Source organism: Callorhinus ursinus, unplaced genomic scaffold, assembly GCF_003265705.2.
Source record: "Callorhinus ursinus isolate GAN/ISIS: 27379988/994484 unplaced genomic scaffold, GSC_fseal_2.0 scaffold5, whole genome shotgun sequence".
Lineage (NCBI taxonomy): Eukaryota > Metazoa > Chordata > Mammalia > Carnivora > Otariidae > Callorhinus > Callorhinus ursinus.
In genome coordinates, this window is record NW_027397067.1 from 9819837 (window position 1) to 9845706 (window position 25870).

The following is a 25870-nucleotide window of genomic DNA, read 5'->3' on the forward strand; positions in this document are numbered from 1 at the left end:
CCATTGACAGATGAAGGGATAAAGAAGATGTGGTATTGTATACCATGGAATATTACTCAGCCTTAAAAATAAAGTTGCGATCTTGCCTTTTGTGACATGAATGGACCTAGAGTGTATTATCCTAACTGAAATAAGTCAGACAGCAAAAGAGAAATACCATATGATTTTACTTATATGTGGAATCTGAAAAACAAACGAACAAACAAAAAGCAGGAACAGACCCATCCCATAAATACAGAAGACAGATTGGTAATTGGGAGGGAAAGAGGTGGGAGAATGGGCAAAATAGGGAAGAGTGGGCGGCACAGGCTTCCAGTTAGGGTATGAATAAGTCACCAGGCTAAAAGGTACAGCATAGACGGTGTAGTCACTGGTATGATAGTAGCACATGGTGACGGTAGACAGTAGCTACCCTTGTGGAGAGCATAACACAATGTATAGGGTTGTAGAATCAGGGTTGCACACCTGAAACTAATGTAATATTGTGTCAACTGTACTTCAAGTTAAAGTTTCTGTGCTTTCAAAGTACTCAGACTTTAGAAACAGTTTTTAAAATAATGGTCTATATCCTAATTTCTATTAGGATGTAGAATAGAATTCTCTTTTATTTTTATGAACAAATAATATACGTCTGATGCAGAAGTCCAGGATATGAAATAATCAAATTCATAATATGGGGCTGATGACATCTTTTTATAAGACGAGGAAAACAAAAGCCTTGGAGATCTTTCTCATCATACTGTTTCTATTACTGCCTTTCTATAAATTTGTCCTTGTCTTCGCTTCTTTTGCTCTTTTTCTATCCTCCGTCTTAAACAAATCTAAAAAAGAATGCAAGATGTAATTCTGTTACAACTATTTTTGCCTTGTGCACGCCTTCTCAAACAGACGCCTTTTCTGTACATGGTGAGAGAATTTCAGAAAATTTGTTCAAAAGCAGATGCATTCATAAGAGAAAGCAGAAGAGTTCCAAGGGCTGAAGTGAAGGGGGAATGGGGAAAGACTCAATGGGTAGAGTTTGTGTTTGGGATGATGAACAGATTCTTCAAAAGCATTGTGGTGACAGTTGTCCAACATTGTGAATGTATTTAATGCCACTGAATTGTGCACTTGCAAATGGTTAAAATGGTAAATGTATGTATGTATATATTACCCTACTTAAAAAAAAAAAAAAGAGGGGAAAAAGCAGATGCAGCACACCATCTCTTTCAGACATGACGAATTTATTCAGAAAATTCAAATTTCAGTTTGGCAAAGTATATCCAGGGGCAGAGAGTTTGGGATAGTCATTTCATTGGAAGCAATCACATTTTCTAGAGCTAAATGTCCATGGGGTAGTTAAAAATAATTCAGTGTGCAGGGGGTGATAATCATAAATATTTGCAGAGTCAACAAAACAATCAGCTTACACAACCTGGGCATGAAAAACGCTTATGCTAGTAGTACTCCTTTATTCAATTTAGTGCAACATACATTAAGCCCCTAATTTATTCAAGACACTGGGCTAGCTGCTGGGGCTGAGGTGGAAATACAGAAATCACCAAGACACAATCCCTGTCCTTAAGAAGTTTACAACAGCACATATAAAAATGAGTGTGGTACAAAATAACTGCTCTAAAAACATGGAGAACTTACTTCTCAGTAGAGGTTAAAGTCAGGACCCCCTTAATTTTGTGCTGTGGGTGAGGGAAGCAGGATACAACATGCCAAGGGAAGAAAAGTCTGGTGTCCAAGTATGACTTGGCAACAGGAAGCGGACTAACTCCTCCACAGCTTTGTGTGTGTGAATAGGGCAGGAGTATTCAAAAGTATTTTTTTTATTGTAATTCCTCTCATCAATGTTAGCCCATTACAAGAAAGTGATCGACAGGAAGTGAGGTCTATTAAAAAAACAAAGTTTGAAGAGGCAGGGACATGAACAGGAAACACCATTTCATAGTTTCTTGTAAACTCAACCCCATGTGTATATACATCTAGTAGCTTAAGTAACATCATCAAATGGGGGGGAAAAATCCATCTGGAGCCACAGAGTTCATCATGGCAGAACAGTCTCTCGTTAGATTCTAAGACTAGCTTTTGCTCCTGCCAGTGGAGGACGTAATGTTATAGGGAAATTGGAAGTCCGTATTTTTACACATAAATTAAAGTCCTTAAACGTTACCTCCTCAACTCAGCATAGATGAAGAGAGCTTAGAAGAGATAATTTGGGGACAGAGATTTAAGTCTTTCTAGGCTAACTGATCTAATGATGCCTTGGCATGCTGTATTTCCTATTTAAAAAAATACAGGATGAGCAAGTCTTTCCTGAATAACAACTTACTATGTGTAGAACATACCTCAAGAGGAATTTTAACGGAACATACTACTAATCAAACATCAGTTTCTGCTTTTGTAATTTACACAAATTACCTTAATGATAATACTTTAGGGAACACTTACAAACACAATTATGTAACATTGCTTTAATATTCATCAGCCTTAACTTCTAGAAGTTTGGCTTCTATTATCTCAAAAAAAAAAAAACCCTACTTATAAATCTCGTTTTCCCACAGAATTAATTCACCATCCAATTTTAAAAATAACTTTTAAAAACAGAAACCAATCGTAAACTGGAATGCTAATACCTGCCAGGCTCTGATAAAATAAAAATAAACAACTTACATAAACAGCACCTCATAAAACCAAAACCTCCTTTTGAAATACAAAGTTCAATTCTTCTTGCCCTCTTGGTAACTGCTAATCAGAACCCCCAATTCTCCCCCTCCCCTCTTCAATCCAGGAACTGTTCTGGTTTGTTAAGTCACATAACATACAGTATTTTTTAGCATTAATAAATTATTGATATGGTACCATGAATAGTTGTTTTTAAAAACCAAAGTAACTCAGAAGACTAGTAGAACAGATATAATAGCACACTAAAATGATTTAAAAGAAAAAAAAATTTTTTAAATGTACCTTATCCTGGTCTTGTATTAATTCAAATTAAAAACCAAAGGATGAAGTATCATTTCAGACCTATATACATCAAGATGCCAGTTCTTATAAAAATGTACTTTAGTTGTAAATGCTAGGTTATGCAAAAATAAGTTTATATCAATTGTATTTTTTAATGAATTTTCCCCAACTCTAATATTAAAAATGTTAACTTAAATTTTAATGGCAAAAAGTTCCTATTTTCCCCATCTATCAAAAAAAGATTTTATTTTCCCTTATTAACATACAATGCCCTATTGTTAAGGCACAACTTTTAGGATAAAAATGAAACCATAGACTAGGTTGATTTTATACAACAGTTACAAGACAGACTTTTTGTAGGCATATACTGAAAATAATATACCTCAAATTCAACAAAGATCAAAAATGAAAAATCAGTTTCTATCCAGGACCAGTCAACACATAGCCAAGATAAATAGTTGCAGCTAGAATAACCCAAGTAGATTCTATTTTTAACCTGCCAAAGATTGTCTCCATAAGGCCATTTTCAAGGTGTTATCAAGGAGAGGCAAGCTGGATATTTTCTTTTGTGAAGAACTGCGGGTGGTGGCACCCCAGCTTTCTTTACTTATGCTTTGCTATCAGAGATCGTTGTCACCTTCAAAGGCTGGGTGAGATCCAATTTTTGAACATCTGAGACAAGGACAGAGTTCCTGATCCTAGGGCTCAAGGCAGATGTTTGCTCTGCATCCTCCCTCTGCTACCCTTCCCTGGAGCTTTCTTCCCTCCCACCCTCTTCTTAGCCACGGCCCTTCCCCTTATTTCCTCTGACCCAGTTAGCACAATATTCAAAGGGAGCACTCAGCAAACAGAATTTGCACAATTGTTACTTAAAACACATGAACCAAAACACTTGTTAGCTTAATCATACAGCCATAAACAATTCATTTGAATGTTGATTTAGATCAAGAAAAAACATTAGAGGAAAGAGGACAACTGACTACCAAACAAATACGATCCTTGTAGGCCCTTTGTAATCTCAACTGAGATAGGGACACAAGTATGAAAGCTAACAGAAAAAGCAAGTTTTCTTAAGCAGGCTTATATATCTAATTCTTGTATTTTCTGCATTTTCGTTCTATGAAGAAAGGATCTAAAGAAATGGTTTGTAAAGACAGAAACACTGGATTAGACTTGACCGTGTAAATCTTTGTGGTTTTGAAGGTGATTTTCCTTTACCTCTTGAGAACAGTCTTTTGAGAAATAACGGTCAACCAGAACTCTTGCCTGGCTTCATCTACCTGACCAGGAACTTAACTCAGTTCTACCATAAGATCTCGGCAGCCAATCTTGAGAGAAGTAGGTCTAAGAGAGAATTCAGGGGTTAAGTTTTGGGGGAAGAGTATGGTCCAGAAAGAGGGGCAGAGATAGAAGAACATCAATGGGCTGGGGAGCCAGGGAATGAGGTAGAGATGAAGGGCAGAGCAGGGGACAGCTAATAAATACTTAAGTTATCGATGCCACTACTTTTACTAAATGTGATGTGTAAAACTCAAAAGTTTAAGGGAGTATTGTGCTCTAAATGATAGCAAAGATAAAGGAAAGGGAAGACCAGGAGCTGGGGAGGTGAGGCTCGCTAAAAGTTCAACTTTATTTTGCTGCATTTTAGAAGTAATTCTGGGAGATACTACACACCTCACTTATTCATGGTGTTTTACTGGTTGTTCTGGCACAATAATGTCTCACATAAATAAATATAAATATTGTTCTTTGTACTTATATTAGTTCTGTAATGTATATTGACTTTTAGAAACAAAAAAATTAAAAATGAATTTTCTATAAAAGCACTTAAAAACCATTAGTAACTAGACTATACCCAACAGATTATAAAAATAACGCATTTAACTGTCAGCCAATATCTTAATTTTTGCACATAACACAAACCCTTCGCAAATTCATTATCTACACGCAGATTAATGGAATTAAAAATAAAACCAAAGCAATCATGCTTGCTAATATTATCTAGTTTCATCTCCATTAAATTAGAAAGTTTCCATGTAATCTTGAAAAAAAAAACACCTCCAATTAAATGTCATTTCTTAATATGCCAGTCTTCTTGCCCCATGTTTGACACATTACAATTAAAACAAACGCTTATACTACGGACTCTGGAAATAGTATATGCCTCCGCCATCTCTCCTGAGGAAAAAATATTCTCATTTCATTGAGAAGTAAAAAGATGAGGTCTCCAATATTCTGTTCTGAACCCCTAAGTCCTGTTTAAATATCAAGTGTTCCAACTACCAAAACTTTGTATGAATTTCACTGAACCTATCGAGGCCCACTACACTATCAGGTTTGTGAACAGTTGCTAGAGACTGGGAATAAACATGTGCTTTGTACTAAATTTAGTTCCCTAAGGAGGAATGAAAGGACCCTGGAGACCACGTAAAAGGCAGACCTAAAGTTGTATGCACATTCCACCAGGTGAGCATGTCCATTCTTTGGTCAACTTTACCTCCATGACAGGAAAAGAAATGGAAAGTTGTTTTGAAGAAAGAAAAGAAGAAAACAAACGAGCAATCCCCTCCCCCTCTAATCAGTATGTTATAAAATACAAGGACATCAAAGTCACATGAAATAACAGTATTGTTTACACGAAGTTTCCAGATAACACACTGAGAGAAATCTAACATCCCGATGAAAGTTCACAAAGGTTCTAATTACAGTGACACAGGGAATATGCCACTGCCTTTCTTCCAGATTTTGCCTATTGAATTAAAACAAAAATTACTCAAAAGGTAACATTAACCTTTGTTATTTTAATCTGAACGGAAACTTTAAAGTATCTTAAAAGCTACTACTTTGAGATTAGATTAGATCCATTTATTAATGGTAAAAAGCAACCATAAATCATTCTTGATAAGGAGAGAATCTCTACATACAAACCTGGCAAAGTTTTTTAAAAAGTACTAAAACAAAACCTTTGAAAACGAAAGCTAGCTCAATTTGTGTAATATCAAATGACTCAATTAACAGAATAATTTATATTCTTATAGTGCATAATTTATCCCTAAGGAGAAAATGTACCAAAATCTTAGTGCTAACCCTGAAACTTTAATCCAAACCTTACATGTTAAAGACTAAATGCTGGTTAGGAGGGAAAGGATGGGACCATGCAATGTCCACAGAACAAACAAAAATCAACAGTAAGATGGCAGAAATATTGAACCCATGGGTACAAATACACTTTTCTGTACAAAAACAAAAAGCAAAAAACAAAACAAAAACACATACACAGAAACTACTATTACAACGTAATCATCATATAGCTATATTCTCAACTAGCTGGTGAACCTGTTATTAAAATTTCAAAGAAAAAAAACAAGCTTTTTCTATTTTAATCCATTAAGAAATATTTAGTAACAACAGATAAATAGAGCATTTGTTGCATATTAATGAATGTGTGGCTTCTTGTGCTTTCCATCTGAATTAGGGGTAAAAATCCCCAATTACTTTATTTTCAATGAGATACAGTTGTAAAGTAGTATTAAATCTACACAAAATCAATCCTTTCTTCAGCCCAATTCTGTATGAAAGTACTAACAAATAGTGAAGATTCATGATGTTGTGTGAAAATGGTGACTCATAACAATGTAGACTCAGCTATAGATTTTAATTCACAAATATATATATATGTGTGTGTGTGTGTATGTATGTGTGTGTGTGTATATATATATATATATATATGCGGCCTTGTGTATGACAACTGTACGAAAATAGTCTCAAAAATAAAGACAATACTTGAGACACGAAGCAACCCACTTTCCCTGATCTTGCATCCTATTACAGGGAAAATAAGTCTCTGATGCTTCATAAATACTTTAAAAAGTTCGGGATGGCCTTAACCATGCAGTCTCCACCAATGCTTTGAAGCCCCCAGCGTTTCAGGCTGACTGTTCAACTCAGGAAGAGCTGTGACCTGTGATCACCTTTGCTTATTTATGTCCTTTCTCTAGATCTGGGAGTTTTCTGACTAGAGCCTGGTGGTTCATTCTGATGCTAGCAAGGAGGCCTCCTTCAATGCCGTCGGAACCAGTGTAACTGATTTCTTCACCACTCAGGGTAGTCATATGCCCCCCAAGGGCTTTTAAGATGGCATTGCCAGCACATATATCCCATTTTTTGATGTATGTCACATGGATATATAGATCAGCTTTTTCTTGACTCTTATCAGGCACATCCAAGAGTGCTAAAACTTTATAACCTAAAAGAGAAACACAGAATTTAGGTTACTATTCAAAAGATTTAAAGAAAGTAGCTTACTTTTTATTTCTTTTTTTTTATTAATTTTATTTTATTATGTTAGTCACCATACATCATTAGTTTTTGATGTGGTGATCCACGATCCATTGTTTTCGTATAACACCCAGTGCTCCATGCAATACGTGCCCTCCTTAATACCCATCACCGGGCTAATCCATCCCCCGACAAGTAGCTTACTTTTTATGAGTATATTGTGAAAAATAACAGCACAGGATAGGCAGGAGTTCTCTGTACTATCTTTGCAATTGCAAAATCTAAAATTATTTAAAAATAGTTTTGTTCTTTTTTCAAGGAAGTTAACAGTGCAGACATTGAACCCAAATGAGCAAAAAAATATACTGTAAAGGAACTTATGAAGCTATTCTCAAGTGTAACCAAATACACTTCTATAATCTTTTAAATTTAAATCTACTTTGTGGTTGTTTTCTATGGAATGATACAGTCACTGTGTATCCTTTCCTCTGGAATACTATACTGAAGCTATATACCCACGGGTTTCATCTGAATATCTGGGAACACTGGATTTGAAAGAAGACAAAATAACACAATCTTAAGACTTTTCTGTAATGAGGCAGAATTTTTAAAAATTAAAAAAATAATAAAACAGAAGAAACCAGGTCTAGAATCTGATTTATCCCATTCATACTGGATATTCTGAACATTACCTTCCTAACCAACATTAACAGAGGGCTTATAGGAAAATATCATATTAAGTAAGGTACATTGTTGTAATCATGTAAAGGTTTTCAAACACTTGTTTCTCACCATAATTTTTTATTTATTTGAATTAAAACACTTCTGTCATATTAAAAAGCGCTCAAAACAAGGGTGAGCAAAAGGTCTGTGAGCCAAATTCAGGCCATGCACTGTTTTTGTACAACCCTCAAGCTATGAATGGTTTTCTGTATTTTTAAAGGGTGGTGACAAACCAAAAATCCAAGAATAGTAAGCAGTAGAGTCTACACGTGGCTCATAAAGCCTAAAATGTTTACTATCTGGCCTTTTAGAAAAAGTAAGCTGACCCCTGATCAACAACAGGTAATAAAATAGTACAGAATATACAGTAAGCTGGGTGGCTACCAGACTCTGGCTCATCCCAGACATGCAAGCTGAAGAGCTCAGAGGTGTTAAAAGTGCCCAGGGATTAGCCATCCTAGTAACACTTATGAGGATTCCTGACATCTTTCTGCCATAGGAAGCATCATAATGTGCTTGATCTTCCCTTCTCTCCCTGCTATTCCTACAGTTAGGCTAAGAGCACAATTACTTTGAAAAGAGATCACATATAAAACCACTACTGATGGTACATCACTGACATGAAAATGCTTTTGTAATATTCAAAGAACAGCAGTCACTGTTGTGAGACTATTGTCCCTACTGTGAGGCTGTTTCTTTCTTTCCTTTTCTTTTCTTTTAAGATTTTATTTATTCATTTGACAGAGAGACACAGTGAGAGAGGGAACACAAGCAGGGGGAGTGGGAGACAGAGAAGCAGGCTTCCCGCTGAGCAGGGAGCCCGATGTGGGGCTGGATCCCAGGAGCCTGAGATCATGACCTGAGCTGAAGACAGATGCTCAACGACTGAGCCACCAGGTGCCCCTCTTTCTTTTCTTTCTTTTTTTTTTTTTAGAGTTTTATTTATCTATTCGAGAGAGAGAGAGAGAGCACAACCACGGGGAATGGTAGGCAGAGGGAGAGGGAGAAGCAGGTTCCCCATGGAGCAGGGAGCCCGATGCGGGGCTCGATCCCAGGACTCCAGGATCACGACCCCAGCCGAAGGCAGACGCTCACCCGACTGAGCCACCCAGGCGTCCCTGTGAAGTCATTTCTAACAAGAAGGCATGTGTGGCTGAAATCCCACCCTCGAGATAACCAAATAGGAGACCATACCTGTCTGCAAAGTACACTGTCTATTCTCACTTTTTTCCCAAGCACAGGACAACCAAATCTTTCTCCCGACATAAGCCTGACCATGCTGGGGACACTGTCCCCAGACACCACAGGGGAATAGGAACGTACCAGCACCACCAGCTGGGATAATTGTAGTCTGGTTTCCGAAAGTCTGAAGAGCAACCTGTTTGACCATTCCTGAATGCGAGCGTGACACAACGATCCTTGGGGTCTTCTCATTGTAGGAAATGCGGGCTTTCACGTTGGACCCACCGTCTACCATTGCCCAAGCTGAAAAGCAAATATGATACCCATTAACAGCACTGAAGCCTTTTGAAACGGGAACTCAAAGGACCAAGAGTTGATTGACAAAATACCTTTTTCCGCAGAATTACTTTTGTCCCCAAAACAAAAATGCTTTTTTTTCTGAGAATGAGAGTAATATTTAACATTTTTTTGCATTAAAATAGGCAAATATTAAGACAAAGCTTAAAAAGGCCACATAATCCTGCTCAACCAGAGATAATGACTTCTAAAAACTTGGTTTAAGAACTCCCAGGGCTCCAGAGCTCCCACTGAGGTGCTGAGTTCTCACTGGGATTATACTGCAACTCAACATCTCTCTATACCTAATCTGGCTTCCTTCCCTCTCTTACACAACTTTGATCCCAAGAGCACTCTTTCCTAAACACCCTACATGCTAATCTCCATCTCAAAAGTCTGGCTTCTGGGGAACTCAACCTGTGACAACCTAGGACATAAACACAACTAGCTACCCTGGATAATTCAAAATTTAAAATAGGTTTTCCTCCTACTATTTTTTCCTCCTCCTTACTATTTCTCCTCCTATCTATTTCTGATATATTCATGGTTTCAATGATAAACATAAAACAGTTAAAGAGGTGAGTTAGATTTACACATCTGCTTTATCAGAGGATATAAAAAGAAAATGCCCTAGATTTCAAAATAGAACAGAAATTTCTAAGAAGATGAGGAGACCCTAGAAATGGCTTGAAATGTTTTTCTTGGTTTGGAAGTTTTCTTCACTGACTACCAAGCTATACAAGAAAATAAACTTACTCAGAATTATCAAATTAGACTGTTGCTCTAGCAGTCACTCACTATGGGGTAAAACACAGTCCACCATGGCTAGCTAGCAACAAAAGCAGATGCATTATTACGTACTCCTGGCTGCAGGAAAAAATCAAAAAAATGAACAAAATGTCCAGGTTCTGAGCTAAGGATGGCAGTCTTTTGGACTCCTCTCACACTTCTTTCTAAAAACCACACATTGCAACAAGGAGAACAAATAACACCCTTAATCAATAGCTAAAGAATAAGAAGGAGACGAAGAATAGTCACAAACACAAATTTATGAGAAAGAAGGGAAGTAAATACTGAGACCAGTAGAAGAAGTGCCATAGCTGACCTCAGTATGGAGAATATGGCAGGAGCTTCACAGAAGTGCCAAGAGGCTGGAGGCCTCTTAGTGGTGGTAGAACTCAGGGAACAACAGCCAGGATTTCTCCCCAGAAGGAAAGGGTCCCATCTAAAATGGAAACGACTGCATGTAGGCCTGAGATGTGGCAACAGAGCAGCAACAAGAGGAGGCCTAGAGAAGACACAGAGCCAAAGTGAAGTCCTGACAACAGACCAGATGACACAGAACATCTTTCAGAAAGTCTCCCCATGAGAGACAACTGGAAGACAACAAACAGAACTGAAGAAAAAGAAGGGGTTGAAGATAGGGGCCTTACTGAAACAAGACAGGATCCAACAAGACAGAAGAAAAGTGAAAACAAAAAAGATGCCTGATAATAAAGATAATGCCTTCCTTGCCCTAACAGAAAAGAAATTTCCTGAACTGAGAACCACCCAAACTCCTCTTCTGCCACCACCTTCCCACCAACTGCATGGTGGCCGGCCCAAATGTGAGTAAGAAATATGTACAACTGCAATGTCCACTGAAAAGTATAAGAAGAAAATACAATGAATGAAGGTTAAAACATTTCAGGCTACTTGAAAATTTCTATAAAGCAGAGTAAAACTGTAACACAACATTCAAAGACGATTAATAATAAATAAGCAACAACAACAACAAAAGAACACTATGGAACAAAAAAGCAACTCAGGAAAGATAAATAGGAAGATATGAAATGGGAACTCATATAATACAGGAAAGAATGCAAACAACAAGACAAAATCACTTAAGACTTAGTTGTAGATCACAGGATACACAGAAAGACAACAGATTGGTCGAAAAGCACAGTAAGCAATGAGAAAAGCAAAAAATAAGTGAAACAAGCAAACACATAAAGGGGACCAGAGAAGAGGTAATAGATACAGAAGTCAGTAAGAGAAGAGTCAATATACATACATTAGGAGTCTCTGAAAAAGAAAAACAAAAACAATGAAATAGAACTAATCTTTAAAACTTTGATTCAAAAAAAAAGTTCCTGAAATAAAAGAGGACTTGAATATCCACACTGAGAGACATACTATGTAGGTATCTGCCCAGAATCCCAACTCTGAATCTGAGATATATCATAGTTCTATTATTAGACTTTCAAGATAAAGCTCTTTGGTGTTCCAGGCAAAAATACCGAGCTACTTACAAAGGAAAGAAAATCGGATTATCAGCTTTTCTGCCAACAAGATTCAACATGCACCCACACAGGTATTATACCAGTTCAACAGTTTCTACAAGTTAACCAAGAAAAAAAGAGTGTAGAGTGAGTGAAATAGTGTCCTACTAAAATTCCTGTCTCCTGGGAACCTTCAGAATATGACCTCATTTGGATATAGGGTCTTTGCAGATGTAGTTCAAGTTGAGGTCAAACTGGATTAGACTGGGCCCTAAATTCAATGATTGGTATCCTTATAAAAACAGGAGACAGAGAAAAACAGACCGAGAGAATGAGAATTGGAGGCACGAACTGGAATTATGTGTCTACAAACCAAGGCATGTCAATGAACGCCTGGAGCCACCAGAAGCTGGAAGAGGCAAGGAAAGATTCTTCCCTTGAGCTTTCAGAGGGAGCACGACATTGCCAACAACATGATGTTGGATTTCTGGCCCTCAGAACTGTGAGAAAATAAATTTCTGTTGTTTTAAGCCCTCTAGTTTCTGGTAATTTATTAGAGCAGCCCAAGGACAGAGGGCTAAACCAAAGAGTGTTAAGTAGCTGACAGTCTTTAAAGAATCAAGGCTACAGAAAAAGCTTTTAACATGTAAGAACTCAGGTCACATGACCTGGATGAGCTAGCTCTCCTGAGGTAATCTTTCAGAGGACAAGCTTTATCCAACCAAAGGATGACTGAAGAACTCTTAGCAAAAGCACTGTTGGTCAATACTGAATAAATTTAACTATGGATTTAAGATGAAACCAAGGATAGGAAAATAGGTGGAAGAATAAAGTGTGTAAATGTTATCTCACAGCTGACTGGTTGACAGTCAAAGGATACCATCTAATCTGAAGAGCTGAAGAGCAGAAAGACACATATCAAAAAAAGGTATGACTGACTAAAATGGGATGGTAGTCAGGGAGGCTAAAATAAGCTGATCTCACTGTTGCTCATAGGAGAGAACCAACAGACGAGACCTCCAGCACAGGACCATATAATGGCAATTAAACAAAAAGGCATATATAAAGGTGTTAGTAAAAGTGGGCAATGAAAAAAAGAGATTTAACTTGAAAAATAATACCTGTAGTTTGAATAGCACTGAATATACAAAAATCCATGAGACCTTAAGGATACCAAAAAAATAAAGGCAAAAGCCTGCTCTTCCCTGAAAAAATAACATTTCATTCCCCCTGGAGGTAGTTTTTACCCAAAGTCCGTACTTAGAAATTGGTGAAGAAAAAAAGTTAAACATGTATTTTGTCTTTCTAATAGTAACTACCTTTCAGGATAAACAAGTAACTCCAGTTGATGAAGAAACTTCTCAGTAGAAGAATTCTAGCTAATATATGTAGAAAATACAACAGAATTAGAAAATCCCATTTCACATCTTTAATAGATCTTAAAACTATTATGTGAAATGTTTATAATAGAATCCTGATCTCAAATGGTGGCAAAATATTTCTCCAGACTACTTGTTGGTAGCAAGAGAATCAAAATAATTTGTAACAGAGATCTGGTCATGACCATTTTAACCATCTTACAGCATCACTAATAATAAGACTAGATATTTATATGTCATATAAAATGATACAGCAGGAAGTACATAAAGAATATCTACAACGTGTTCTTGACAAAAATCCTTAACCTTAATCCAATCAAGGCTTCAGATCTAATTTGCACTTTATAAGAAAAAGAAGATGAAAAGTAAAGTTAAATGACACTCTGAGGAAATAATCAGAAGAGTCTCAAAAGCAGGACATTATGTAACAACTAACTTGATCTCAACAAGTCAATGGCATGGGGAAGAAGAGGGCTGGAGGGTGTTCTAGATTAAGAGAACTTAACAGAACAACCAAAAAAATGTATGTGACTTGACCGGATCTTGGTTTGAAGTAACCAGTTGTAAAATCCACTTTAGAAACAACTGGGGGAGGTGTGAATACAGGATCAATTAGGGAATAAATGTTAATTTTATTATTATATTCAAAATAATAGTATTACATTAATAGTATATTAAGAGATGCATAGTGAATTACACAGGGGTAAAATGTCATGATCCTTGCAATTGTCTTTAAAGTACGTGAAAAAAAAGAAGGAAGCAAATATACAGAAATGTTCAACTGTTAAATCCTGATGAAAGAGCACATGAAAATTCTGTACAATTTTATGTTTGCTTGAAATTATTCACAATAAAAGTTAAAAAATGACAAAAAGAAAAAAAACTCAATTCTTTTTAGAAATGATCAGAAAAAACATGGTTTCACAAAGAAGTGAATTTACAGTGCTACATCTCTAGAGGTCAGTATTGTGTAAGAGAATAAAGAGCGTATCTCGGTAGATAGTACCAGAATAATTTTAGGTAAGAATTAGTAATTTAGTATTTTAAAAATATATTTCATGTTACAGAATTTCAACAAATTCTGTCCTAACACGTACATGGACAAATTATTTCAAGCACTTTAAAAAAATTCGGTAGATGCTTAAATAAATGACTGATGATGATGAGGTAATCATGAAAAGGTAAAATAGCAGCTAAGAATGTGTTTATTCTGAGGATATGCTAAAAAAAGTCCAGTGGGTAAGAAAAAGTGGTACTTTGCTACACATTTCAGACATTATAACTTAGCTACAAATTTCCACTGCATGGATATATTACACTTACACATTTATACATTACTTTGTTAAAATACTATTTAAGTACCTGTTGCTTCTTAGAATTTCCAACTCAGTGAATTACTTCTAATTAAGTCTGATAAGAATTCTGATCAGTTTTGCTCTCCCTGATGCCAACAATACTATCTAGCTCCCATTATAGTCAAGTGTAGTTAAATTCTGGTAAGCATTTAATACCTGATGGTTGGTACTCTGCCAATATCAATATACAGTCTGGATCTGAAAATAACAGTCCAAAAAGAGAACACAAGCCAAACAAACCTTCGATCCAGGAACAGAAGGTCAACCCACACCTAATTAAGGACTTATTGATTCTTTTAGAATGTTTGCTGACTAGCAAGCACCTTCGTTCCAGCATACTGGGCAACTCAGCGGCATCACAGAAGAACAGGGCATTTTCTTACAACTTACAGAAACCATTTTGGAACACAAGCTGTTCCTAAGTTAGAAACTTTTGCCTTTTTTATTTTAGAGGAGGTAAGACTCTAAGGGGAGAGGAGGAGGGGACAGCAGTCTTATGGAATAAATTTTTTTTTTTAATGGGCGTTTTATGATCCTTATTCTCCCCACCCCTAAAAGGAACAGATGTGGAAATTAGGGCCCAAAGAATGTGAATCTCTGCCTATCCAGTATCAACTTCCTCTTCACTTCCTTTATTACGATTCTAATTCTCTCTGGAGTATCAGGCTGTTTCAAGCTAAGGGGGCCATGTGACATTTGGCCAATGAGATGGAGCAGAGGGCTTCAAGTTACTCTTTCCTAACACAAAGAATATCTGGGATAGATCTTTTGTCCCTCCTTCTTTCCCCTTTCTTCCAACCTGGAAGAGAGCCATGGAAACTGGAAGCACCCATCTATGTAAGCATGAAAACAAAAAACTACCTTCTAAGACAAAAAAGCAGAAAGAGGAGTTAGGTGCTTAAGAGTATCATAAACTGAAACCCCCTGCCCTTTGCCCATCTTATTAGGTGAGAAAAATAAAACCTATACTTGTTTAACTACTGTAATCAGATTTATTTTGTATATAGATAAATGTAACCCTAACTGATATAGACAGGCAATGAGGAACCATGTCGAAGAATGAGTCAACTATACTTCAATTAAAAAAAAAAAGAAAAGAAAGAAAAAAAAAGTGAGAGAGGACTTCAAAGACTTAAGCCCTATACTTAATCTTTATATGCCTGTTTTCTCTTTCTTTAATTGAAGGTCACTATAATTCCTCTTTTATAGTCTTTCCAGAGTTATTTTTTTTCGAAAGATTTTATTTATTTATTTGACAGAATGCGAGCAGAAGAGCACTAGCAGTGGAAGTGGCAGAGGGAAAGGGAGAAGCAGGTCCCCCCGCCAAGGAGGGAGCCCAAGGCGGGGCTTGATCCCAGGACCCTGGGATCATGGCCCGAGCCGAAGGCAGTCGCTTAACTGACTGAGCCACCCAGGCGCCCCTCCACAGTTATTTTGAAGCTGAAATGAATTTATGCCAATACATTTCATGAACTGTGAAAATACTAAACAAATGTGAGATATTAATAAGGAGTGGTTAGCTCTTGCTGTAACATTTTGAACTGTGTTGCTTTCCTAAGAACTTTGCTAAGCCCCTTTTCTCATCTTTATAAAAAACAAAAATAACAACACTTATCTTTGTCTCACAGTTATCACAAGGTTCAAATGAGATAACTTAGTTTACTGCAAATAGTTAACCACTATACAAATGTTGGGAACTGTGGAGTTATTATGAAAGTGGTGTGATGTACTGATTTGCATAAAATTCCTGAGGTTGCTTCCTCCTCTAATTTAGCTGGATGACCCTGAGGAATGTATCCAACTTCTGAGGCTCATTTTCTCATCTGTAAGTGGGAGTGCTAGTACGCGTACCCCTCCCTCATGTGTTATACTAAGTGTAGCAACACTGCTGGGTTAAGTTATGCTCCAATAACCACTTGCCCTCTTCTCCCTAAGTGACAGAACCCCTGAACTGGGTGCTTGGATGGCCACTGAAATAAAGACCACATTTCTTAGCCTCCCCTGTGGCTGGGTTCAAGCTACATTTTGGTCAATGGGATGTGAGCTGAAGTGATGCGTGCAACTTATAGGTCAAACCCTTAGTGGAAAATGTCCTCCATGTCTCCCCTTTGATCCTCTCTTCACTAGTTAAATGTGGTTGAAGCAGAGAGCCATCCTCAGTCATGCAGAAGGGGGCATCAAAATTTAGCACAGCGAAGCAACAAGACAGAATACGCTGCATGCCTGGTCTGTTTGTATACAGGCTGTTAGAGAAGAGAGAAATCAGCTATTTTGTTCAACTTCTGGTATTTTGGTGCAGTGTAGTACAGCAGCCTAAATTAGTAGCCTAACCTATATCCTCACTTATTCAGAAGGATTAAAGGAAACATGTGAAAGCAATCCACAAACCATAAATCAACTATATAATTAATTTTAAGGCACACTGTCTCAATAATGACTTAAATCTTTTACAGCTCATCAAATTGTCTACTGTAAAAACTACCTGAATTATGAAAAGACATAAGGTCAGATTAACACAAAACAGATTAGGTCTTGAAATGCAGAGCCAACACTCAAGTATATGTTCAGCCTATCTCAGAGGAGCCGGAATTTGGGATACAAAGTATTCTGCAAAGCAAATAAGTTTTAAGAGTAAGCAAAACTTAACCTTGTCTCCACTATGTCCACTTGACAGCCAGCCTTTTTATGCAGTCGGCCACACCACTGAGACACAGTGAGAAGGGTGGAGTAAACAACAGAGCTGTAGGGATGCTGGGTGTTATTCGTTTCCTAGGGCTGTCATGACAAATTACCATAAACATAGTGGGGCTTAGGAGGAGAGAAATTTATTTTCTCACAGTCTGGAGGCTCACACATTTCAGTTTATGAAATGTACTGGCAGTCCAAAATCCAGATACTAGTATTGGTAGGGTTTATTCCTTCTGGAAACTCTAAGGGAGAATTTATTCCATGCCTCTCTTCTAGCTTCCAACAGCTGCCAGCAATCTTTGGTGTTCCCTGGCTTATGCGCATCTCCAGTCTGTGCCTCTACCATCCCATCCTCTTACCCTCCGTGTGTCTCTGTAATCCCGGTTTCTTACAAGGATACTCTCACCGACTTAAGGACCTACCCTAATTCAGGATGATCTTACCCTGATAATTACCTTAATTACATCTGTAAAGACCTGACTTTCAAATAAGGTCACATTCTGAAGTTGATTGTTATGGGTTTATAGTCCCCCAAAAGATATGCTGAAGTCCTAATCCCCAGCAGAGTAGAGTCTGACCTTATTTGGAAATGGGTTTACTGTAGATGTATTTAGCTAAATGAGGCCATGGTGGAGTAGGGCGGGCTCTTTCTAATATGACTGGTGTCTTTATAAGAAGAGAAGTGACACAGAGACACAGATACATAAACAGAATGCCAGGAGGTGCTGAAGGCAGAGACTGGAGTGATGTGTTCACAAACCAAGGAATACAACAGACTGCTATCAAACTATTAGAAATTAAGAGAAAAACATGGAAGAATTCTCCCTTATAGGTTTCAGTGAGCACATGTCTCTGCCAACACTTTGACTCTGGACTTCTAGCCTCCAAAACTGTGTTAGACTACATATCTGTTGCTTAAAGACACACAGTTTGTGGGTTTTCTCTTTCTGTTTTTATGGCAACCCTAGGAAGCTAATACAGGGGTGAACAGGAATTTGAGGAGGGCATGATTTAACCCACAGCACCTTGTCATGAGGGCTGCTTTCAACGCTGGCACTGGCAAAATGGATCCTGTCACCATCAAGAACCTCATCGTCTTAGAAAACAGTGGAACCAAAAGGCCATAATCCTTGTACCGTGTTTCTGATGGGAATGACTAATTAAAAGTATGATGAGTCCCTTCAGACTGTCAGTGATACTTCTTACATCATTAACTCTTGCCCTCAACTTCTCCACCCTGATAACTCATGGCATCATTCTGGACTTGTAACCACAGGCCACACTATCATTGCTATTCAGAAGACCATGGCTAGCCTCTCCGGCAAACTACAGCCTAATGGTTGTGGTGATACCAAAATGTCATGCCAGTATCCACTAGCACTGGCAAGGCTTTGGGCGAGGTCATCCTGAGCTGCATGGGAAGCTCTTTGGCATGGTCTTCCACACTCCCAACTCCCAACGTGATGATCAAAGATCTGACTTGCCATCTGCACAAAGCTAATAAACATGACTACATCAAGAAGGTGGGTAGACAAGGGTCAAATGGAACTCTGAAGAGTGTCCAGGGCTACAGTAGAATTAGCCTGATTAGTAAGACTTTCACCATAACACCATCCCATTTTGACACTGAGGGTGCCAAGTTGCCATTGCCCTTAACCACAATATCAAGCTCATTTCCTGATGTGACAACAGATTTGGCTAAGGCCACTTGATGGTGGATCTCAGAACCCACATAGAATCCAATGTGTAAGACTCCTGGACCTTATCCTCAGCAACAGCACAAGAGAAACAAAGAGGAACTCAGCTGCTGGGAAGTCTGTGCCCAACTGTATCCCTCGACATTATCTCTCATTGTCAGTCAGTTTCTATCCCCTAAAGAAAGGTTAGAAAGCTCTACTTCATCATATAGCATCATATCCAACGACAAAATCCTCACTGTATCCAATGAAAGAGTGAGGTATGGTAGGGGATTGACTTTAATAATTAGTGAGCTACAGCTGAGATTCTGACAGAACAGTAAGTACTATAGATGAATGATTTTAATAACATTAACTCTTGAAAGTTCTAGAGCATTTCTTACCTGTATATTCAGAAAATGGCTTATGTATCACTCCTAGCACAGGTTTACCATTCACGGCCACACATACCATAGTAGTGACATACTTTCGAAGATCCTCTATGAAGAAAAAGAACAGAAAAAAGCAGTAACAGAAATTATTAAAATAATTTAAAATTTTAGTTTTAAATTTGAAAATCAAGTCAAATACTTAGAATAGTCCCTGCACAAGGGATGCACTCACTAAATATTATCACTATTATATGATCAGGCCAATTTTGGTTTAGGAAAAATTTTTACTAAAAAACCCTCAATATTCCCTATTTCTATTACCTACTTCTGCAAAGTATTTTCTAATTTCAGTTACTATTAGACACCTTGTATCTTCCTCCTGCTCTCCAAATAGTTACCTACTGTCTGTCTATTATGGTCAAGTTCAGTGCTTAAGGACTAGAATACAAAGATGAAAAAGCAGAAGGCCCCACATTCAGAGAATTTACTATCTAGAAGGAGGGCACATAGATAAGCAATTAACTACCATATACTCCAACAAAAGAGAGAAAAAGTAGGAATTGGTTATCTCTGAGTAAGAAACAAGGCATGAGAGGAGCTACGGAAATGAAATCTGAGCTAGGACTAGGTAAAAAAAAAAAAAAAAGAAAATGGAGATGAGGGCAGTAATTCTCTGTTTTGCTACTTAATTACCCCTGGGTGCCTAGGATTTACTATTCGGAACTCCAAAGATAGATGTATACGCAATAAAACCTAAATTCCCCAAATCACAAGTAAATATTGTATTCTGGCTATATAAATAAATACCTGAACTCACACCTCAATATACAACTCCATCTATAAACAAACACTTCAATAAATTCGTGTCTAATAGGAATGATTTCGTTGTGACTGTTAAAAATGTCCCTCCTCTGAAGGATCAGCGATACAGTGAATCGCTATCACCAATAGGAGTATGCCACAATATATACTGGTTTTGGGGTCGGGGGTAAAGGTTGAGAATAACTCATCCAGTTCAAAGGTTTCATATCGCATTGCGTTAATCCAGTTGTCTGTCTTAAAATCTAATTGGAAAAGTTGTGTAAGATTGGTAAACTATTTACCACCAAGTATATACTAACTGCCTTTGTTCTGGTTCTCCAATATATAATGGCACTCTGAAGTTTGAGATCAATTTTAATGTAAAGTCACCTGTATATTCCTGTGTAGCATCAAGTGGATCGATCCAGACAGTAACACTTTCTGCTGGTACCTCTTTAGGGGTGGCTATTTCCTTCAGGATGTCCTCAGGAATCTTACGATCCCATAAGATAACCTCCTGATCAGCTGCATCCACATGTTCCTCAGTATTTATCTGCACCAAAAATAGATGACAGTTAAAAAGTTTGGAAAGAAAAAAACGCCACCTGAAAAAACACAAAAGAGAAAAACATTTCAGACCAAATCACACAAACTGAAAGTAGGTAGATCAGCATTTTTATTTTGAAGCATTTCACTGTAAAATGGAAACATATAAAAGAAATTCCAGCAACACCTTGTCTTCAACTACTTTCCAATCCAATATTCAAGCTGTCTGTTGCCTAAGACAGAGAATCCAATTATAGAAAAATATAGAGAAACTAAGAAACAAACTATTTAAAGCTTAATGATATTTATAAAAAATAGTAGATCTAAAGTGTGAAAATAGACTGACAATATTATGGAACATTGAACTGAACACAATCAACTATAAGAGGAGGAGAAAAGGGACAATGGACTTAAAAGAAATATGCCTCAAAACAGAGAACTGATGAATGCTAAGAGACACAATATCCTAGAAAAGTAATCATCTAAAATATACCTTTGATCAATAGAAAAAAAACCCTGGAAATAATGAAATAGATCATAAGCTAGTATATTATAAAATGTAAACAAAACTGAGATGGGTAATCCAAAAGGACCAAAAAAAAAGATCAGTCTTCTCTTCATTATAAACCAAAGGTATGTCACAGGATAAAATGCTGAAGTCAAATTTTCTATTTTTACTTACTAAGAAACAAAATTAAAATATAAAATAAATCTGATTTACCATACAGATAATGTAAAGGTGTGGGTGAGTAGAAAACCACTGCTTTCAACAGTGAGCTTCTTAATGAATACTTAAAATACATTCTGGTTTATAAAACAATGATTTAAATTAATGTGTTAGAACTGTATTTACTTTTGTAAAAGGACATACCAATGAGGCAAATCTAAGAACTGATTGCGTTTTAAGAATGAGGTTAATAACAGACTGTCAACCTTATTTAAATACTACCTTATCAAAAGACTCCCTCTACCAAATCATAACATACACAAGAAAAAATGTCCCCAAGATGTGAATTTCCAGTAGGAAGACTGGAGCAAGACAGGCTTTTGGGTACTGTGCTTTCTTCTGACAAGCCCCCTTTCTTTTTTTTTTTTTTTCAAAGATTTTATTTATTTTTCAAGAGAGAGAGAGACAGTGAGAGAGGGAACACAAGCAGGCGGAGTTGGGAGAGGGAGAAGCAGGCTTCCTTTGAGCAGGGAGCCCGATGCAGGACTGGGTCCCAGGACCCTGGGATCATGACCGGGCTGAAGACAGACAGACAAGCTCCCTTTCCACAGCAGATCACTGTGTTTATACTGCATGTGATTCCATGCCCAGACCCCATACTAGAGTGTCAGAGTGATTGTAACACTGACACCTATGTAAGTGGAAAGTCACACATGGTGAAAACCCTACAAATACCAGCAATCTCTGGAAAGTGCCTTGACATATCCCAAATTGTCAGGGAGAAAGTTAAAAATAGTAATATTCCAGAAACACATCAAAAAATATTTTTAATACGGTGTACTGTAAACATCCAATCCATCCATTCACTTATTCCTTTACCAATTCCGTAAATGTTTACTGATTGCCAGTTCCAGGGCCTGATGTATAACAGTGATCAATTTGAGACAAAAATCTCCGCCCTTGTGGAGCTTAGCAGAAATTCTAGAGAAGGAGATAAACAATAAGCAAGATACATAAATAAAATGTGAACTGTGACAGTGACAAGGAAACATAGAATGTAGCAGGGAAGAAGTGTGCTGTAGGACAGTAGAAGAAGGGTTATTCTTTAAGATAGGATGCCTGGGATTATTCATACTAGCCAAAAATTATAAACTACCAAATGTCCATCAACAGATGAATGGATAGACAAAATGTGGTACATCATACAATGAAATGTTAGTCAGCCAAAAAAAAAAAAAAATGAAGTACTACTCATACTATAGCACTGATGAACCCCCAAAATATTATGCTAAGTGAAATAAACAAGAAACAAGAGGTCACATCCAAGATGATTCCATTTATGTGAAATGTCTCTAACAGGCAAATCTATGGAGTCAGAAGATTAGTGGTTGCCTGGGGTAAGGGCGGGAACAGAGATTGCAGCAAATGGGCACAGGTATATTATTAGGGCGATGAAAATGTTCTAAAACTGATTAATGATAAAAGTTGCACACCTTGGCAAATCTAAAAACTACTGAACTGGACATTTGCAATGGGCAAATTATATGATATGCAAAATATGCTGCAAAAAAGTTGCCATTTGTTTTCAAAGATAGGGCAGCTAAGGAAAAGGTGGCATTAGAATGACAATTTAAAGGAAGTGAGCCTAGCAGGCATCTATCTAAAGGAAGCACCTTCCAGCCCACCGAGTAAAATTGCAAAGGCCCTGAGGTGGGAGTGTGCCTGGTATATTCAGAGCAAGCAAGGAGGCCAGTAGGGCTAGAGCTGAGTAAGCAAGCCAAGAAGAAAGGAGCTGAGTAAACCAAGAAGAAAGGATGAGGTCTGACAATAATGGAAACCCAATGGTGAAAGACACTGCAGGCATGACACAGAGGAAGCTGCCCTCCATCATAACCTCTGTTAACAATGTGCAGAGTGTCCTAGCCATTGCAGAAAGCTAAAGGAGGGTGGCCTATGTAGGGAGGTACAGAGATAGAAAGGAAGAAGCGAAATCATTAACATGCAACTGGTGAAAATCCAAAAGAACTTGTAGATAAATTACAGAATAACAGCAAAGTCTCCAGATACATAAGATCAATACTTAACATCAATTGCACTTCTTATATACCAGAGACAAATACTAAAGTATTTAACATAAAAATGGAAGCCACTTAAACAAAAGAAGTAAATTATCCAGACATAAAACTACCCAAGATGTACAAAAGCACTATGGAGAAAATAAATCTGTATGAAAAACGTTAATGAGTTAAAAATGATAAAGATGTCAATTCTCCTATCAGTAAATCTACAGATTTAATGAAAACTCCCATCAAAACCCTACAGATGTTTTTTAACCCCCTCTTGGAAAAAGAGCAATCCATTTTGGTGAAGGAAAAAAAAATAGAAATATCATGGTGGGAGGACTTTCCTGACCAGATATCAAGACTTACTATTAACTTATTATGTTAGAATACTAAGACTGTGGCACTGGGGACATATTTGGCTTTTCCCCCCCAGCTTCACTGAGAAAACTATACATATATACATACATACAAATGTATATGTAAAGTGTACAGTGCGATGATTTGATATATGTATATACTATAAAATGATTACCATAATCAAGTTAATTAATACATCTATCACTTATTTACTTTTTTCTTTTGTGGTGAGAACGTTTAAAAATCTACTCTTGAAGCAAATTTCAAGTATACGATACAGTATTATTAACCATAACCATCTGTATATTTGATGCTCAGAACTTATTCATCTTAGTCATAACTAAAAGTTTACACCCTTAGACCAACATCTCTATTCCCTCATTCCCTAGACTCTGGCAGTCACCATTTTAATCACTGTTTCTATGAGCTCAACATTTTTTTTTTTTTTTTTTAAGATTCCACATATTAGTGATACCACACAATACTTTCTCTGTGTGGCTCACTTCACTTAGTATAATGCCTTCCAGGCTCAACCATGTTATCCCAAGTGGCAGGATTTCCTTCTTTTTAATGGCAGAATAACATTTCAGTGTGTGTGTGTGTACACATATGTGTGTATATATACACATACATACATATATACCCTTTTCTCTTTATCCATTCACCTACTGACAGACACTTAACTAATCATTTCCATATTTTGGCTATTGTGACTATTGCCACAATGAACATGTGAGTGCAAATATCTCCAGATACTAATTTCATTTAGATATATATCCAGAAGTAGGATTGCTGGATCATATGGTAGTTCTGTTTTTAATTTTTTGAGGAACCTCCACTCTGCTTTCCATAATGGCTATACTCATTTACATTCCCACCAATGGGGTAAAAGTTCTCTTTTCTCCACATGCTTGCCAACCTTTACCTCTTGTCTAATAATAGCCATCCTAACAGGTGAAGTAGTATCTCAGTTGTAGTTTTGATTTGTATTCCCCTGATGATTAGTGATGTGGAACACCTTTTCATATAAATGACAGTCATTTGTAGGTCTTCTTTGGAAAAATGTATATTCAGGTCCTTTGCCCATTTTTAATTGGATTACTTATTCTTTTGCTATTGAATTGAATGAATTCCTTATATAATTTAGATATTAGCCCCTCATCAGATACATTGTTTACAAATATCTTCTGTCATTCCATAGTTGCCTTTTCCTTTAGTTGTTTTCCTTTGCTGTGCAGAAGCTTTTTAACCTGACGTTGTTTCACTTATTTTTGCTTTTTTTTTTTTTTTAGAGGGTGGGGCAACAGAGAGGGAGAGAGAAAATCTTAAGCAGGTACCAGGCTAGGTAGGGCTCAGTCTCACAACCCTGAGATCATGACCTGAGCTGAAATCAAGAGTCAGATGCTTTGACCAACTGAGCGACCCAGGTGCCCCTATTTTTGCTTTTGATTTCTGTACTTTTAGTGTCTTTTCCAAAAAAATCATTGCTAAGACCAGTATCAAAGAGCTTTATGGTTTCAGGTGGTTATGTTTAAATTTTTTGTGCATTTTGAGTTAGTTTCTGTTGAGAGGTTTAAGATAGGGATCCAGTTTTATTCTTTTGCATATAGATAACCAATTTTCCCAGCACCTTTATTGAGGAACCTATCTTCTTCCTGTGGTATCTTCTTGATGCCTTGTCAAAGATTAGTTAAATGTGTATGTGTGGATTTATCTCTATACTCTATTCCTTTGGTCTATGTGTATGTTTTATGCCACTACCATACTGTTTTGATTACTATAGCTTTGTAATATAATTTTAAGTCACGAAATGTGATGCCTCCAGCTTTGTCCTTCTTGCTTAAAACTGCTTCAGCTACTTGGGTCTTTTGTGGTTCCATGTGAATTCTGGATTATTTATTCTATTTCACTGAAAACTGCCATTGGAATTTTGATAGGGATTGCACTAAATGTGTAGATTGCTTTGAGCAGCATGGACAATTTAACAACACTAATTCTTCTAATCCAAGACATGTAACACCTTTCCATTTATTTGTGTCTTCTTAAATTACTTTTACCAATGACTTAGTTTTCAGTATACAGATCTTTCACCTCCTTAAATTTATTCCTAAGTATTTTATTGTTTTTGATCCTATTGTAAATGGAATTTTCTTAATTCCTCTTTCAAATAGTTCATTGTTGTTAATACATAGAAATGATATAATGATTTTT

At 37.1% G+C, this 25870-nt stretch overlaps 1 protein-coding gene across 1 annotated transcript in view; it reads right to left on the reverse strand.

Annotated features, from left to right (window-relative positions):
- Window positions 1-1206: 1206 nt before the first annotated feature.
- BPNT2 (3'(2'), 5'-bisphosphate nucleotidase 2) overlaps window positions 1207-25870 on the reverse strand; it is a 37077-nt gene continuing 12413 nt past the window's right edge. The window contains exons 2-5 of the mRNA XM_025870614.2: window positions 20417-20579; window positions 19238-19333; window positions 9280-9441; window positions 1207-7201 (exon numbers count right to left, since the gene is read on the reverse strand). Coding sequence (XP_025726399.1) covers window positions 6933-7201; window positions 9280-9441; window positions 19238-19333; window positions 20417-20579 — 690 coding nt within the window. The 3' untranslated portion in view covers window positions 1207-6932. The remainder of the gene's footprint in view (window positions 7202-9279; window positions 9442-19237; window positions 19334-20416; window positions 20580-25870) is intronic.